This window comes from Astyanax mexicanus, chromosome 1 (genome assembly GCF_023375975.1).
Source record: "Astyanax mexicanus isolate ESR-SI-001 chromosome 1, AstMex3_surface, whole genome shotgun sequence".
Classification (NCBI taxonomy): domain Eukaryota; kingdom Metazoa; phylum Chordata; class Actinopteri; order Characiformes; family Acestrorhamphidae; genus Astyanax; species Astyanax mexicanus.
In genome coordinates this window covers 32,279,024-32,295,894 of record NC_064408.1, presented here as the reverse complement: position 1 = coordinate 32,295,894, position 16,871 = coordinate 32,279,024, and the positions used below count along the sequence as shown (strand labels likewise).

Genomic DNA, 16,871 nt, shown 5'->3' with positions numbered 1-16,871 from the left:
GTAAACTTTTAACTGAATCATCAGTTAGAGTTCACCCATGCAGACCTGCCAACCTGACACAGCCCCCTCACACCCCCGGTGTTAAATGTTCAATGAAAAATTATATATTTAAGACATTTTTTTATGTAGTTTCAACATGCAAAAAATAAAAATCAGTGCAAATATTAAACAGTTCACGTTCATTTGTAAATCATATCAGATATTCTTTAGCTTTCAATAAATTATTTAATAAAGTTTAAATGTAACAAAAAAAAAACAGCGTTATATTTAAAAAAGTTATATTTATTTTAGTGGTGTCACTCATAAAAAAAAAATAAATAACCACAATTTTCTGTAATTAATCATAATGAAATGATTCATGATTTATTTTTGCAAATTCTGCTATTTTCTTGTATTATTGGGAAGGAGACTTTGCATTTTAATTGAGAGCTTTAATAGAGGAAATAAACTCTAGTGTAGCTCCATATAGAGTGTGATAGTCTTCAGTACAGTGACGGTGTGTGGACAGTTTGGAGGACAATGAAGCGTAGATGAAAGTAGCGAATGGCTAGCTGGATTAGCGCCAGTGCTACGCAGCCAATGCGACACCATGAGCGGATGTAAACACACTCACAACAGATAAACTTAGGAAGACATGGTGAAATGTGAGATCAAATGATATGCGTACTTTAGAACATGTATTATATATATTATAATTTTTTTTACTGCTCCACTCATCCATCTATCCACTAATAATTCACACAGACTGGAGGAAGAGAATGCCAATAATGAATTGAGAAGGGTGTAAAATATGATGAAAAAAAGGAAAAGGAGAAAGAAAACTAGGAGGAAATAAAGTCAAAGGCTGAAACAGAATGATGGCAATGATGAGCTTGGACATGATGAAGATGGTGAACAGGATGATGAAGAAAAGAAAGTTGTACGAGCCTGCAGGGTGTAGACGGGCTGTTTGTTGCCGCGGGACGCCTGTGTGCGGAGGGGGAACTGGCAGAGTCGTCCAGTGAAGCCCGGCGGGCACAGGCAGTGCGTACGGTTACTACACACACCTCCATTTATACATGTCAGAGGACACACCACTGCAGAGAGACAAACAGAAACAGAACATGAGAGTTAAAACTATAAAACTAATATGACAGTTATAAAGACAATTCACACAATCACAATCAATGTATCAGGATTAAAATCAGATTTTAATATCTATCTACATTAAGAAGATTTAATGAAGTTCATTAAATACTTTAATACACCAACCCTTCACTCAGTTCATTTGTGCTCACCATTTTATATGGATACGGATACGAATACGGTCAGTATTTCTTAGCTTAATAATATGTACAAAACATTTAAACATTATAAAAAAGTATAAAAAGTATAAAAAAGTAAATAACAAGAAAAAAAAAAAAAACTAAATATGCCGAAGAAGCAGCAAAAATAATATAATAATATTGGATAGTGTTTTTTTTTTGAGGGTGCATTCCATAATGATAGTCTTACAGTATAATCCCCTAAAACATCTGTGTAAAAAGAAGATCTGTGGTGGTGTGGAAGTAAGGTGTGTCCATTCAGGAAAATTCCTGGTGTATTGCTATCTTGGCAGCGGAAAAAACACAGGTGCACCATTGACTGATCTGAACCCTGACAGTCAACCGTCAGACGTTTATTGCTCTTAGCAACACAGTTGACTGCACACATACAAACCCACTCTTTATTGACAGAATACTAAATAAAAATAACATTAGTGTTCCTGCAAATTACCTGCTCACGCACCTTCACAGTGTGAATGCACAGTTCAGTTTCCTCTGCTGAAAAGCGCAGAAGTGCTACACTGGTAGAATTGCAATCTGCCAACGTCAAAGCATTGAGCACATCTCTTAATTAAGAGAAGCACATGACTTTTGCACATTTCAAGCTGCGCAAGGCATAATTGTTGTGTCCTAACGTTACCTAACAAGACTGATACAGCCTAAATCAAGCTGCATGGTGCACAGTTTACAGTGTCTATAGATCGTTAAAACAGGGCTCTTAATCTTCTCTGTACTTCACTCAGTATAGATGTAAAAGCTTTCAGATCCGGCGTGTTGTAGTACAGCACCAAAACAACCAAAATTGTCACTGTGGGACAAAGAAAAAAGGAGCCAGAGACACAGATTAGCCAACTGTGAGTCAGACCCACACCCTCTCTGTCATAATAAACCTCTTTGACGTCCTTGTGACTTTTACACACTGCCAAAATCAACCACTCACCCACACGCAACCACAAACACACACAGCACAGGCTCCAGCGGGGATCAGCCAGTAAACTGGCCTCATCGGTCACTGTGCTGGAATCTGTGCTGCTCGGCTGAGCAAGAAAAGGAGAGAAGCAGAGCACTGTGACTCCTTTTAAAGTTTAAAAAGTTCAAGTTCACAGTTTTTCCCCTCCGCTTACAACCATTGAAGCTGATCAGCCAAGACACGCTTGATGTCTAAAGTTTACTGCTTTATTCATTTTCCTGAACTACAAAGCTAATGTAGCGAGCTAGCTATCAGGTTGTGAAAGCATTATGCTAACTTGCTAGCAATGTGGAAACAGTAAATGCCTAAATTAGCACACACTCTTTCCTCATACTGGGGGAAATTCATAGGTAATCTCTAATGTTATATATAATTATATATGTGTTATATATATAAAAACATGGACTAAAGTACAGGTAAAGACTTGAAAATGGTTGCTGCTAGCATTTAAGCTAGCTAAGTGATACATCACTACATTCATACAGTGTCTAAAAGCACAAAAGGAAGCCTATTAGATAGTGCTAAATGGCCAAAATTTATATTACGGTATATAATCAATAATCATCATCTATTAATAGGATTTTTAGACTCTCTAATTAGATATGCTGTTGGTTCATGTACTGTTGTGATGTAGTGATGATATCCTTAATAGGCATACTGCTGATACAATAATAAATATATATATATATACAATAATAATATTAATAACAACATTATATTATTAATATAACAATATAATAATATTTATTATTATTATATTATATATTTTAATAAATAATAATTTTAATCACAATACAATAAAATATTAATACATTGTCCAACAGATGTCCAAATGCATGTACCTGTCTAATTTTGTTTAAAGAATTATTGCACAATTTCTGTAAATCCAATAAACTACATTTTATTTCTCAAATATCACTGTGTACATCTGCTATATGATACATTTCACTAAAATTGCTGATCCGAACATCCAATGAAATATAAAGAAAAATCATGAAAATGATCAGTATTGCCCAAACATTTTCATGCCACTGTATATATAAATTCAGACCGATAATTTTCTCAGCTGACCAATTACAGTTGAGGTAAAGAGGAAAGCTGGCAGCGTGCACTCCCTGACCTCGCTCTGAGTAGGAGGAAAATCACCACCTTGCACAATTCAGTCATCCTTAGTTAACGTCTTTGTGTACAAAGTTGTACACATCAGAACAAATCCCACAGCTGAAACATGTGAAGGAAAGACAAATGAATCAAAACGGCTGTTTCCACACATCAGATTAAACACAGCCTTTTACCTTTTTAAATTTTAATCCTACTAAAGCGAGCCTTCGACTTCAAGATAATCACCTGCCAGGTGGGAGTGTTAGCGTTAGCGTGTTGCTGACTTTTGGTCTTCCTTAGTTAAAACTCCACTTAAAGTCATTAGTCAGCACTGCTAGTGGATATGTTACCATGGTCACTGATTACTAAGATTAGCAAGAGATTTCGTCATGCCGTTATGTACAAACTGTGTGTGTGAGCGTGTGTGTGGCACACGTGTACATGTGTGGGCACGTATAGATACATGTATACAAAAACAGATGCAGGTACACAGTGGATCAGAGTGGAATTCATCTGTAACTACTGACATGCCAAAAGTCATGGGAAAGTAGTATGTAAATTAAGCATGAAGTTTTACCTCAGGAGACGATATGGGAGTGCACACACTTGTATAATTTGTAAAGGGAGGAGGAACACTAGTTAAAGCTCCACTAGGTAGGATTGAGATGTTGTGCTCGTGGGCTCCCCCTACAGTTGTAGAGTGTAATAAATGTTTCAGGCGGATTAGTTTCTCTTTCTCGTTTTCTGGCTTTCACAGACATAATCGGATCTTTTTACAGCTTCTGCCAGAATGTCTGTATGTTAGTTTTAAAGAATGAACCAGTAGTCCTGGTAGTACTCTTAGAACTAAAGGTCGAAAAGCAGGTCGCAGTTCTCATGAGCGTTGGTCGCGGCCGCCTCAGAAAACTTACAGAGTCTGGTTTGAGCTCAGAGGAGCTCCGGCACAGACAGGAGAGCACCGCTATTCCTCCTATTACACCTCAATGGAGCGCTGCAGTGAGTTTCAAGCTGTAATTTCACTTCTTTAAAAAGTTCAATATTCAAGGAAATCTTTAAGTGTTCTCATGGCAAGGCAACGTGAATTATTAGAGTTTGTATGAGGCCTGGTGTTGGGTGCAGGTAGATGGGACATTTTACATTCTGATGATGTGCAGACATTTAACATTTCTTGATTCCTTAAGATCCACAGCATCACAAGTGTTTTATAATAAATCATAAAATAAATCATAGAAGGCCTTACCACCCACAGTGGACAGTGCAGTCTATTTTGCCTATTTTGCAGGTCAGTGCAGCATTAGTTAGTTTTAATGGTACATTATGCATATGCAAAAGTCGTAAGACACAATACTCTCTTTTTTCTCTCTTGATAACTGTCTTAATCCCTCTCTCATTCTCTTGCTTGTGCCATCCCTTGTGTTGTGGATCTGGGAGTGTATATTTAAAATGTGGACTTGAGCAAATACATTTTTGGAAACAAGTTGTCTCTTCATTAGCACAGCAATGTGCACTAGGTACCAGATGTTTGTATCAGAGCCTAGTGGGCGCTTAGTTGGAGCACAAGAATAGTACATAAGTCTGATTCATGCATCTCTAAAACTGCATCTGAAACTTTAATACATAAACTTTACACCACATTTGTAAGGATCCTCAATACACCCTAAATAATCTTACAATAATCCAAAAAATAAGACAGCATTGGTGGTCACACTTTAATGACCACCTCACACCAGCTTATTTCTCTTATTCGTCAACAGTTGATTTTTTCTTCTTAACACATTTCTGAGCCCAGCCACACAAGAACAAGAACAAGAGAACAAAAATCTTAAAGCTCTCATCAAAAAATCTGCCGAGTGTGTTGCCAAGACATCACCTGAACTTCCTCACACCTTAACCCACTCCATCACTTGACGAGCAGTGTAGGGTCTTGTCTTGTTTCCAGATCAGGATTTTTTTGCTGTTCACAGCTGCTAAGCATCAGTGTATAACATACAAACATCTGAGCAATTCCTTTTGACTGCCATTCTGCTGTCAAAAGTGAATAAATGATAAGTACATGTACACTGGGGGTGCTGTGTGTTTTCCAGAGCTCTCTTGAAAGAAGTCCAGTATATCCAGTTCTCATCCTTCCACTTCATTAGAACGTCAATAAAGTATAACAGGTGAGACACTTATTGATGTACTGAAATGAAATCAAGCAAAATTAAACATTTGGCTGAAGCCAACATTTTTCTTTGCCAGTTTCCTTAATTTTGAAATTTAACATGGCAAAAATAAAATAGCCTAAATTTTTTTTGTCTTTTATGTCTCAGCAGACATATGGGAAAACTACAATACGTTTTCCTCAGCACTGCTATTCTAATCAAAAATGTACCACAGTAATGCTACTCAAGTCACATGTGACTGAAATTCACATAGAAAAAGGCAGTCTTTGGTAAACAAACAATTGCTAATGCTAACTTAGCTCAGCTAAAACTACTATCCTAACCCTGTACAGCTGACATCTTTCAGCTGGAGGTTTGTAAAGGTTTGTGAAGGGATATAGAGATATTAAACTGATATCTAGCATGAGGGGAGGAGGGTGCTGGTGTAGGGGCCTGCCTCTGCTAAAAAATCACTGCAATATTACTGTAAATAAACTAGTCATGTTTGACATAAATAATCTAGTCAATTTACTTTGTTCCACCAAACACTGAAAGAGCTTTTTGCCATTTTCTAACAAATAATTTACTAACAACCAACCAAATTTGTTTTTTTTTAACAAACATATCAGTACTTTCATTAAAAACATATATTCTGACTACTGACCACTGTCTTTATTCTAATATAATATACTGAGAGGCCTCCAGTTTAGGGTAGGTCCCCCTGATGCCACCCAAACAACTCAAGTCATGGACAGCACAAGACATCTGAACATGTCCTGTGGTATCTGATACTGCGACACTAGCAGCAGGTTCTTTAAGTTCCACAACTCAACTTTAACTGACTCTTCATGTGCTGTCTAATATGTACATCCCATGCATGTTATGTATTAAATGTTATGGCTCTTATTGCTGTTAATATGCTGACATTTAAAAACACTAGTGACATAATTTGCTTGATTAAAATAAGTATCATTTTCATGTGTTAAATGTTTAATACTAATAATAAGATGTACTGTATCTCACCTTACTTAATCTTGCTATTAATTATGGGGAAGTAATGTATTTGAGGATCACAGAAGAATAAATTGAACAAAATTCCCTGCATCACACTTTTATTTTGGGAAATTTCAAACAAATTCAATAAATAAGGCTTAACTTGTATATTTAGTAAGATTAGTGCTGGACGATATGGCCAAAATTCATATCACGATATATTCCTTAATTTCGGTCGATACGATATAATTCCGATATCGATATAAATACTTAGAAGGCCTCAGAAAACTGCTAAGAATCCCTGCAATGGAAATACGTACCTACTAGGGGTGGGCGATATGGCCCTAAAATAATATCACAATATTTCATGGTATTATCGCGAGAACGATACTCTTGGCGATATGACAAAAAAACAAAAAACTTTTTTATTATTGTATACCATATAATATTGCACACCTTTAAGATATTTAAAAAAAACTATTTTAGCAGATTTATAACATAAGTCAATAATTGAGAATTACATGATACTAATAATAATAATGCACTCCAAATATCTCCATATATCCAGTATTAAAGTAAAATAAATGACACTTTACAGATATAATCTGTCTCTAGTAGATATTTAATAGGAAATTAGAAATGTGTGAGTTTTTCTTTTGCTTAAAACAGCAAAAAAATTAGTACCCTGATGTGATAATTAGGGGTGAGTGATGTGGCACGATATTTCAGAGTATAATATCGTGATATATGATATGGCACACCCCTAGTACCTACTACTGTCTACTTAATTTAAGTCTTTGAAACCTCCTTTCACGAAAACATTATAATACTTAAGAAATAAACAATAGTCAAGATAAATCAATGCTCAATTTTATTTGCATATAGCAAAATAAAAACATGACATCCCTGTCAAACATAAGCCAATATAACTATTACCAATAAAAAATAACTTAAAATTAGGATAGAAGCAGAGCTTCTTAGTCTTTTGTAAACAAATTTAACAGATCAAAACAAAAGTGTTCCAACTAGGATAAAGAACACAAGAAGCCTTTATACACAAAAAAGCAACAAGATTTCCCCGTCAAATAAACAAACCTATAGGCTTTATCAACTATAAATAACTTAGTTACAATATAAGCTACAAAAGTGCTTCAGCCAAAATACAACTCTTTGTGAACATAAAAGGAACATGATATCCCCGTCAAATAAACAAACCTAAAGGATTCATAAACTTTAAATAACTTAAATAACTTACAACATAAGCTATAAAAGTGCTTCAGCCAGTATAAGGAAAATATTGTATGTAGTGGAACTGATTGAGGTGGTGGAACAGATTAGATGTTTTAACGTTACCGCTGCTGGTCGGCTCCACTCTCCGGCACAATTAGCAGCAAACTGAAGTTTAGCAGACCTTCGAGAGTCGAACCAAATCCTCACCACTGAATTAGACCTCCCTCCTTCAATTAATCACTTGTGGAAGCGGCAGGGGCATTCATTTTGCATCAAAAATGTCCCGCGCTGGGAGCCAAGAGGACCCGCGGCTGACCGAGAGGACCCGCGACTGACCGCTGACCGAGCGGACCCGTGGGCGGACCGAGCGGACCGAGCGGACCCGTGGGCGGACCCGAGGCTAGGCTAGGCTCGGTTCCGTTCCGTTCCACTCCAGCGCGGAACATTTCAGATGCAAACCGAGCCTACCTTAACCTTGGATCCGCTCGTGCCGGCTCCGTTTGGCTCCAGCGCGAGGCATTTTAGATGCGTAGCGGACCCGAGCCTAGCCTAGCCTAGCCAAATCTAGCCTAGCCTAGCCTATCTGGCTACATGCCTATGTGATTACGTCATCACGCACAGAGATAGTCCAGCTACGGAACCTGATTGTGTTCAGCTGTGCGGCGAGCTGACGCCAGTAAAACGCATGTCCGTGACAGATTCTGTAAATAATACATATCGATATACCACAAAAATGATATCACCGTTATTGAAACATTTCTTATCGCGATAAATACCGATATCGAATTATTGTCCAGGCCTAAGTAAGATGATTATTACAGTCTGGTTTAACCTTTTTTGACCCTTTCCACAGAAGTCAACATCTCTGTGTACAAATGTAATTTTAGCTTTTAATTACATGTTCTTTCCAATCAATTCCACATCCTATCCCAATATAAAACAATAATAATCCCTATAATACCGCTGAGAATAGTCTACTGGTTTGTGTGTTTAACCCAATAAAAAAACAAAGGTCAGTTTCTCAGACATGAATAAGGTCTATTCTTGGGCTGAAAAGAATTTTGACCTGAGATTTACCCCATAACTAGATTTAATATATAGGAAACCTGCCCTGGATATGGTTTTACACTTTTCGTTCTCATTCTTACAATCAAAAGAGGAATTTACAGTTTAAAAATCATGTGATTACAGGAATAACCCTGTAATGCTTTTCAACCCAGTCTCTTTTTGTTGTTTCTGTATTGTATGGTCAGTTATTATGAATAAAAGTATGAATGGTTTTCTGAATGCAGTACAGTAAAAACCTATTCTAATATGTTGATGGTAGGAGACAAATTGCAAATGCTTATTTTTGTAAAATAATGCTTCCATGTCTCTTGGAAGCTAAAGGAACGTTGCACTGACCTGCAAGACATGCATGTACAGATCATTACCTCCCACTGTGCTGTACCTTTTCAAAAGTTTGGAAACACCTCTTCTCATTCAATGTGTTTTCTTTCTTTTTATGATTTTTTACATTATAAATTTAATAATGAAGACATTAAAGCTATACAAAAACACATGCTGCGTTACCTTTTTAACATAAAAAAACGAATTTGATTTATACTTTAGATTTAGCTTTAGCTTTGAGGACATATCTGAACACTCTTTGTATTTTAGGGAGAGTCACTAACAATAGTTTTCTCAGCATCTTAAATGAGTTTCTGGAGGTGCTGAACAATAGTTGCTGCTTTTCCTTCACACTGTGAACCTCCAGCTCATCCCAAATCACCAAATCTCTAACCGATCATAGTTGGTTTTAGATCAGGGGATTGTGGAGGCCAAACACTTGTTTTGTTTACTAACTTATTCAATTTGTGTCACATAATTGTTTTCATGTCTTCATTTAATCATTAATTTACAATGTAGAAATGAAATTAAATTAAGAAATAAAGACAAAAAAAACATGAATGAGAAGGTGTGTCCAAACAGTTGACTGGTTCTGTTCAGACTGCTATCCCATGACATCTGAATGTATATTCAGCCAAAAAAGTGTTTATATTTTAGTAATGAGAATGTGGACAGAGATTAGGTTGGAAAGTTTGGATTAGGTTGGAAAGTACATGTGTAAATAAGTCTACAGAAGTCTACAGTTTAAGCGGATTAAGGGGCATGAAGAATAATAGACGCAGAGGTCTAGAGAAATAGCCAGCAGACTAGAGGGAAAGAAAACAGAAGGAAAAAGAAGAAAAGGAGGGAGTAGAGAAAGTGGTTATATTTGTGGAGAGACAGAAAGATGAGAACAGAAAGGAAAGCCCCCAACACTCCATCATTTTCTAATTTAACTGTCTCCAGTTCTTCCAGACACTGAGGCCTAACCAATATGGCCGCCCATCGGCCTGTGATGTCACAGTGTGAAAGTGGTGTAGAGATCACAGACACAAGAGAGTGGCAAGAAAACCGGGGTGTTTCTCTGCTGTCAGACTGTGGTTACAGCCTGTGTGTGTGTGTGTGTGTGTGTGCGAGCACGCACCCTCGCTGGTTAATTACTGTGTTCAGTACAGACAGACAATTTTCTAAACTACAGCTTTAAACCTCTTTCAATCACACAAACACACACACACTCTCTCTCTCTCTCTCTCTCTCTCTCTGAAACAAGACATAAAGACATATCAAAAGAATTCCACTTTCTACAAATAACAGTGTGTGTCTGCCTATTACTCTCTAATACACTCTGACACACACACACACACACACACACACACACAGCAGCCAGATATTCCCTGAACTGGGTGTTCCTCCCAAAAGCCTTTTTCATGCATGAATGAAAACCACATAGACATGATAGAGAGAGAGAGAAAGAGAGAGAAAGAGAGAAGAAGAAGAAATGGGAAAGAGAAAGAAGGGGGTTGGAGAAAGACTATTTTTTTCCAAGCTCTATATTCCAGCCATGAACCCACAAGAAAAAGTGAGTTAAAGTGAGTAAATGAACTTCTGAACTTCAGTCAGCAACAAATATAATGTAGTTAAATGTAAGGCATTATCTACAATTCTGCTGTTTATTCTATCTTTTCTCCGTTAATAATGTCTTGCTTCTTTGATTTTGCCACTGTATTTACTCTATTACAGTACAAAAGAAACTTTTATTTGTTTTCTCTAAAATTATTGTGAACAAAAAACAAAGATATTGTAGCTTAAATATCATAGCTTACTCTTAGGCCACATTCACACAACCAGTAAAAATGGCCCAAATCTGATCATTTTCACCATATATAACAGATAATGTTACATTATAACATCCCTCTCTCCAAAACACATTTAAAACAGACAAAAAACGTATGTGAAAAAGCAAATGTGTGTGTATCATTCCACACACCAAGTAAATTTCAGGGCCCTATTATACACCCTGCTTTTAAGACGTGTTGCGATGCTCATTGCTATCTTACACCCTGTCAGCAGTCTTCACGTCTTGCATCTGTGCGGTTACAATAGTGATGGAGTATTTCTATGGAGTATACTGTATCTACACTGATGAGCGTGGCAGTCTGGAAGTAAGGTGTTCAGGTAAATTTCTGGTGTATTGCTATTTTGATGGTGTTAAACACAGGTGCGCCACTGACTGATTAAAACCCTCACAACAGTCAACCATCAGACAATTAATAATATTTCAGCTTAATGTGTGTACACCCCACTCGTTACACACACACACACACACACTCAGACACGTTGCAGTGCGTAAACCCAACCTTTACATCAACAATAAATAGAATATACAATAAAATAACATTACTGATCACTTAAACTACCTGCTTGTGCACCTTCACAGTGTGAGCAAGCAGCTCAGTTTCCTCTGCTGAGGAAAAGTGCAGAAGTGCTGCGCAGTGAAAATATCAATCTGCCCAGGTCACAGCGCACCTGGCTCTTAAAGGTAATGGCAAGTGACACACTGATTCTTGTTTATTTCACAATTATGCACAAAACTCATCCGTGATTATTTAAAATAATTTCTTCATGCCTTTTGCAAGTTTCAAGCCCAGTGAGACATATGTTTTTGCGTCCTCACAATAGCAAACACACAGACACTCCCTAAATTTAGCTGCATGGTGTGCTGTAGACAAATCACCTATAGATTGCTAAAATAGGGTCCTCAGTCTGACTAACTGAAAACACATTTGACTACCAAGTTGAAATATATGTGACTAAAATCTTATCAGGATACAATATAGGTACTGGTCCATATTAAGCTTTTTCCCTATATGTGATACCTTCCTTACTAACTTACATTTCAGTTGTAAAATAAGGTGTGTAAAATATGTGTGTGGGATAAGCTTGTGGTTTTTCTACCAACATCCAGCACACACCCACACTGCACCAGAAGCCTGAAGCCCCGAGCTAAAATCCTAACGAGATAAAAAAAAAAGACTATCATCTACACACCACAAATATACCCATTGGAATGCAGCCATGAGATAAGACTGTGTGTATATGACTAACTTTCAATGCTTTTAATATTAATTTCTGTAGCAATTCACATATGCCATTATGTGTTTTGAAGTACTCACAATAAGCTGAACAAAATAAGCAATAAGAAAAATGATGACAGAGTTGATGATGGGCCTCCTTCTTTCTGCTATTGCTCAGTGTGAGCTGATGTAACTGAACTGGTGTTCTCCTCCAAGTGCATTCGGCTGTCCAGTAACATTGCATTAGGAGCTGTTGTCTGGCTTTATTTGACTTGGAGGAAGCACGTGAAAGCCTTCACCTTCCAGTGCTGGCAACATAATGCGACAGGAGTCCTGACTAGGGCGTGGGAACTGGAAATAAAAAAAAATCTAATATAAAAAAAATGTTTTTTTTTGTCTGTGTTTTGAGCCTTTGTCCATGTAAATGTTTTGTTTTTGGTCACTGAAAACAGAGCTTTTCGAAAAGGAAATAAAAAAAATAGGTTTAAAGTGTTTTCATGTGGACAGGGAAAATGGAGCTTTATGAAAATGCTGACATCACAATGCATGTATCTGGCTGAATGTCATATACATCTTTAAATGCTGCAAAATTAACTACAAAACTCCTAAATCTACAATATCAACACAGAGATAGCACTAGATTTTAGATATTGGGAGTATGAATACATGTAAATACTATTTCCCTGCAAAAATATAAAACTCTGTTTGGATTCAAAATCCATTTTTTCCACCTGCTTTTTCACTTCAGTGTGGATAAAAATATATATTTTTATTATATTGTAATACATGGTTTGAGCCTAAATTATAGAGCATTTTTTTTCTACTGACCACAAGTATGCCTGTGGAAAGAAGCTATTAATATACATGTAATTTGTTGCTCTTGGCAAAATATTGATTAATTCCTGTTTTTATTCCTGAAACTGGTTCAGAGCCCTGATCAAATGTAAGCTTACTTTTAGAATCTGAAGCTTTTCTGCTGCAAACAGAGACTCACACACAGGATGATGCAGGCTGAATTTTCTAGCTCTAACTTTGAGCCAACAACTGGATTTAATGGATTTTACAGGCTGTGCGTGTGTGTGTGTGTGTGTGTGTGTAAATGCGAGCGAAAGAAGGGACGGGAGGGGTGCAACAGAAGTCTGCCAGGTTAAAGTCAAGGACAGAATTCACGAAGCATCTGAGAGTAAAAGTAATATTTAGGATCAGATTTCTCCTGTGAACCAAAACTTGCGACACTATAAAGAGTATAGCGTGATTCATCAGTGTGTGTGTGACAGACAGACTCCATATGGTTTTTTGTTCAGGATGCATTTGCGTAACTGTGATCAGCTTAATGGGAAATCTGAGCACATTTTCCTTCCGTACTCCATGATGTATTTCATGAGAAGCACCGTATCACGATGGCGTGATAAATAATATGCCATCGTCATACTTAGAAGTGAAATATGATATTATTGGTTAATTGTAATTGTAAACTTAAAATAAATATTTTAGAGGCTAGAGATGTCATTACACTTTAATAGGAGATATAAGAAAACAGTAGCACTTTATTTGGATGATCCATTGTATACGCCTCATAGATGCTCAATTATTATTCAACTGGATGTCTATTAAATGCAATACACCTTACTATAACCTGGGCTCATATCTTAAAGGGTCACTACCCTCAGCTAAAAAACAGCTTAAAAATGGGAGGGGAAGTTTGGGAGGGGCACTGCAGTGATGTATGGGTTTAGAGGCAGGGCAGGAAGCAGAGGTGATTGGCTGAGCTGCAGCAGCAGTGAGACGTGGTGGTGAGACACAGATTGTTGGTTGTCAGCAGGGGGGCGGGGGCATTATTGATTGATTGATTTGCATATTGTAAGTGTCAGCGTACCAAACTACATGGAAACATTATCCTTGCTTATTACAGAAGTGAACCTGAGAGGGTGCTACCAAGGTGAAAATGACTGCAATAAACGCGTTTTTTAAAGATTTGGAAATGTTTATAAAATTTTAAGCATCAGAAATGTTTCAATACTTTAAAAGAACACATTTTTGCTACTATTGAAACAAATGCTTGAAGGTTTAGTGCCTCTTTAACATTTTAGGGGTAGGTTTAGGATTAAGATTTAGTGAATATTTGGGTTAGACGTAGATTTAGGGTTAGGGGCAAAAAGGGAAATGACAGGAAGAGGGCAAGGATATGACACAGGCCCAAAGTATTTTTTTCTAATTAATAGGTACTTACAGGACCGGTGGATGACAGTGATTTATTTTGTGTTGTGTGTAGACTGCTAAAAATCTCTGTTGTTTTCTGATATTAGATCCCACAATTTTTTTACTAAGACCTTAAATTTAATAAATAAAAGCAATATTTAATACTAGCTTACAGAATTGCAATATAACACAATGTATGGAATCTTAAGCCCTGTAAGATGATACCTATTGCATCACCAAGCTCATGCCACTGACATAAACTACCTGTAGGTTAACTTACCGTATTTTTCGGACTATAAGGCGCACCGTATTATAAGACGCACTATCAAAGAACGCCTATTTTCTGCTATATTTCCATACATAGGGCGCATCGCATTATAAGGCGCGTTAAGTGACACTAGAAAGGGTGCCTATATCAAAGTGAACAGGGGTGGCGCCATGTTTCCCTTCCCCCACCGGGGGTGGTCGCTTGCCGGTGGAGCGTCTCAGTATACAAATCTAGCTATTTCAAAGTCAAACGAGTGCTGGATATTAATCTACACAGATTCCTCTCCTGAAAACTGTTTATTTGGGTGAGTAACGTGCTTCAGTTTATTTACAGTAAGCTTAGATTTCCAGATGTCCACTAAGGCTTGCTGCACCAGCGTTAGCATAGCTATCCGCTAGCACGCTAGCTAGTCACCTAAACTAGTAAAGTTAACCCAAACTTAAACGACAGCGTTACACTGAGTAATCCTGCGTGTTCTGGTAAGACAGTGAGATATTAGCTAGCGATTTGTCCCCCGTAGCTTGTTTTAACACGGTAAACAAGCAGTTTACAGGCTGATAAAACTCACCTCTGAGAGAGTTAGCGCTTAGCATCTAGCTAATGCTAGCCAGGCAAAGCAGCACAGACTTACAGGCCGATAACTCACCTCTGAACGGTGAACGCTTAGCGATTAGCATCTAACTCTAATAATACTGCTCCAGCAGTATTAAAAGTACTAAATTTAGATAATACTGATCTCTGAACAGTGAAAAAGCTAGCTAGCTAAGCGGTTAGCATCTAGCTAATGCTATTGCTGCTCCAGCCTCGGAGCGGCACGGCTCTGCACGGAGTGTGTGTTTACTGCTCCTTACACCTGACGGGTAAAATTTAGATAATACTGATCTCTGAACAGTGAATAAGCTAGCTAATGCTATTTGCTGCTCCAGCCTCGGAGCTGCACGGCTCTGGACTCTGTATAGCACTGAAACTCTGTATAACGCTGCACGGAGTGTGTGTTTACTGCTCCTTACAACCTGACGAGTAAAATTTAGATAATACTGATCTCAGTGAATAAGCTAGCTAGCTTAGCGGTTAGCATCTAGCTAATGCTATTGCTGCTCAGCCTCGGAGCTGCACGGCTCTGGACTCTGTATAGCACTGAAACTCTCTATAACGCTGCACGGAGTGTGTGTTTACTGCTCCTTACAACCTGACGAGTAAAATCCATACAAAAGGCGCACCGTATTATAAGACGCACTGTCAATTTTTGTGAAAATTAAAAGTTTTTAAGTGCGCCTTATAGTCCGAAAAATACGGTACTTACATTCTTGTTGAAGGCTAGAATAAATGTATGATTATATTAACATCATTATATCATGGCATGATATTACAATGTAGAGGAAACCTATTGGCCAAATCAGATCCAGTGTTCTTTTATTAAAACACATAAATGAGCTGTTTTTATCTGATGTTCTTCATTACTAAGAATACAAACACCGCACAGGAAGATACACACAGCTAAGAGCAACACAGTGTGAGTGTGGGCTGTTTTAAGGTAAATTTGTTCCAGGAAATTTCATTTTTTCTTCAGATATCCCAGCCAGCATTCTCTGCTGACACTGGTATGATACCCATCCAAACTGATGCAGCATTTCTGGTTCTGAGGTCTGAAAAGTTGTGCAAGATGTAGGACAGAACAATAAGGGCACCAGGTTTTAAATATATAATAAAGCAATATTCTTTACTTGTTTTTTCAATGCAGTTAATCAGTAACGATATGATTGACGTCTAAATTCTGCTTCTTTAGCTTTTTGCTGAAGCTAAGAGGCTAATGTAGTTAACAAGTAGCGGAAGCTAATATTAGCATGGTGCTAAGCTAGGGTGACCAAACATTACTAGGAAAGCTGACCACAGTCTAAAAATGCCTAAACACAAGTACTAAAAAACTAAAATCAGTTATTAGATAACAAACCTGAGGTTTTGTCTCGGTGAAACCAAGTAGTCAATATATTCTGAAATGAATTTCTGTCATACACACAATTCCACACTAGCAGGGCTGAATATTGTTAGTAATGTTTTGTATTTGTATTTTTATACAAATTTTATACTATTACAATTGTTCTTACATAACATTTAGAAACAGACAGTGCCATTTAAATTGACGCACAACTTATTGTTTCCTTACATTATTTTTTTTTTCCAAATGTACATGCAGCCTTTAAGTAAGCAAGCATAACCTCCTTA

The 16,871-nt window shown here is 37.3% G+C and overlaps 1 protein-coding gene across 5 annotated transcripts in view; it reads right to left on the bottom strand.

Moving 5' to 3' along the window:
• The window catches only part of ltbp3 (latent transforming growth factor beta binding protein 3), a 75,810-nt gene that overhangs the window by 35,258 nt on the left and 23,681 nt on the right, over window positions 1-16,871 (bottom strand). For all 5 annotated transcript variants that reach the window (XM_007261023.4, XM_049476450.1, XM_007261022.4 and 2 more), the window contains exon 2: window positions 928-1,076. In XM_007261023.4, coding sequence (XP_007261085.3) covers window positions 928-1,076 — 149 coding nt within the window. The remainder of the gene's footprint in view (window positions 1-927; window positions 1,077-16,871) is intronic.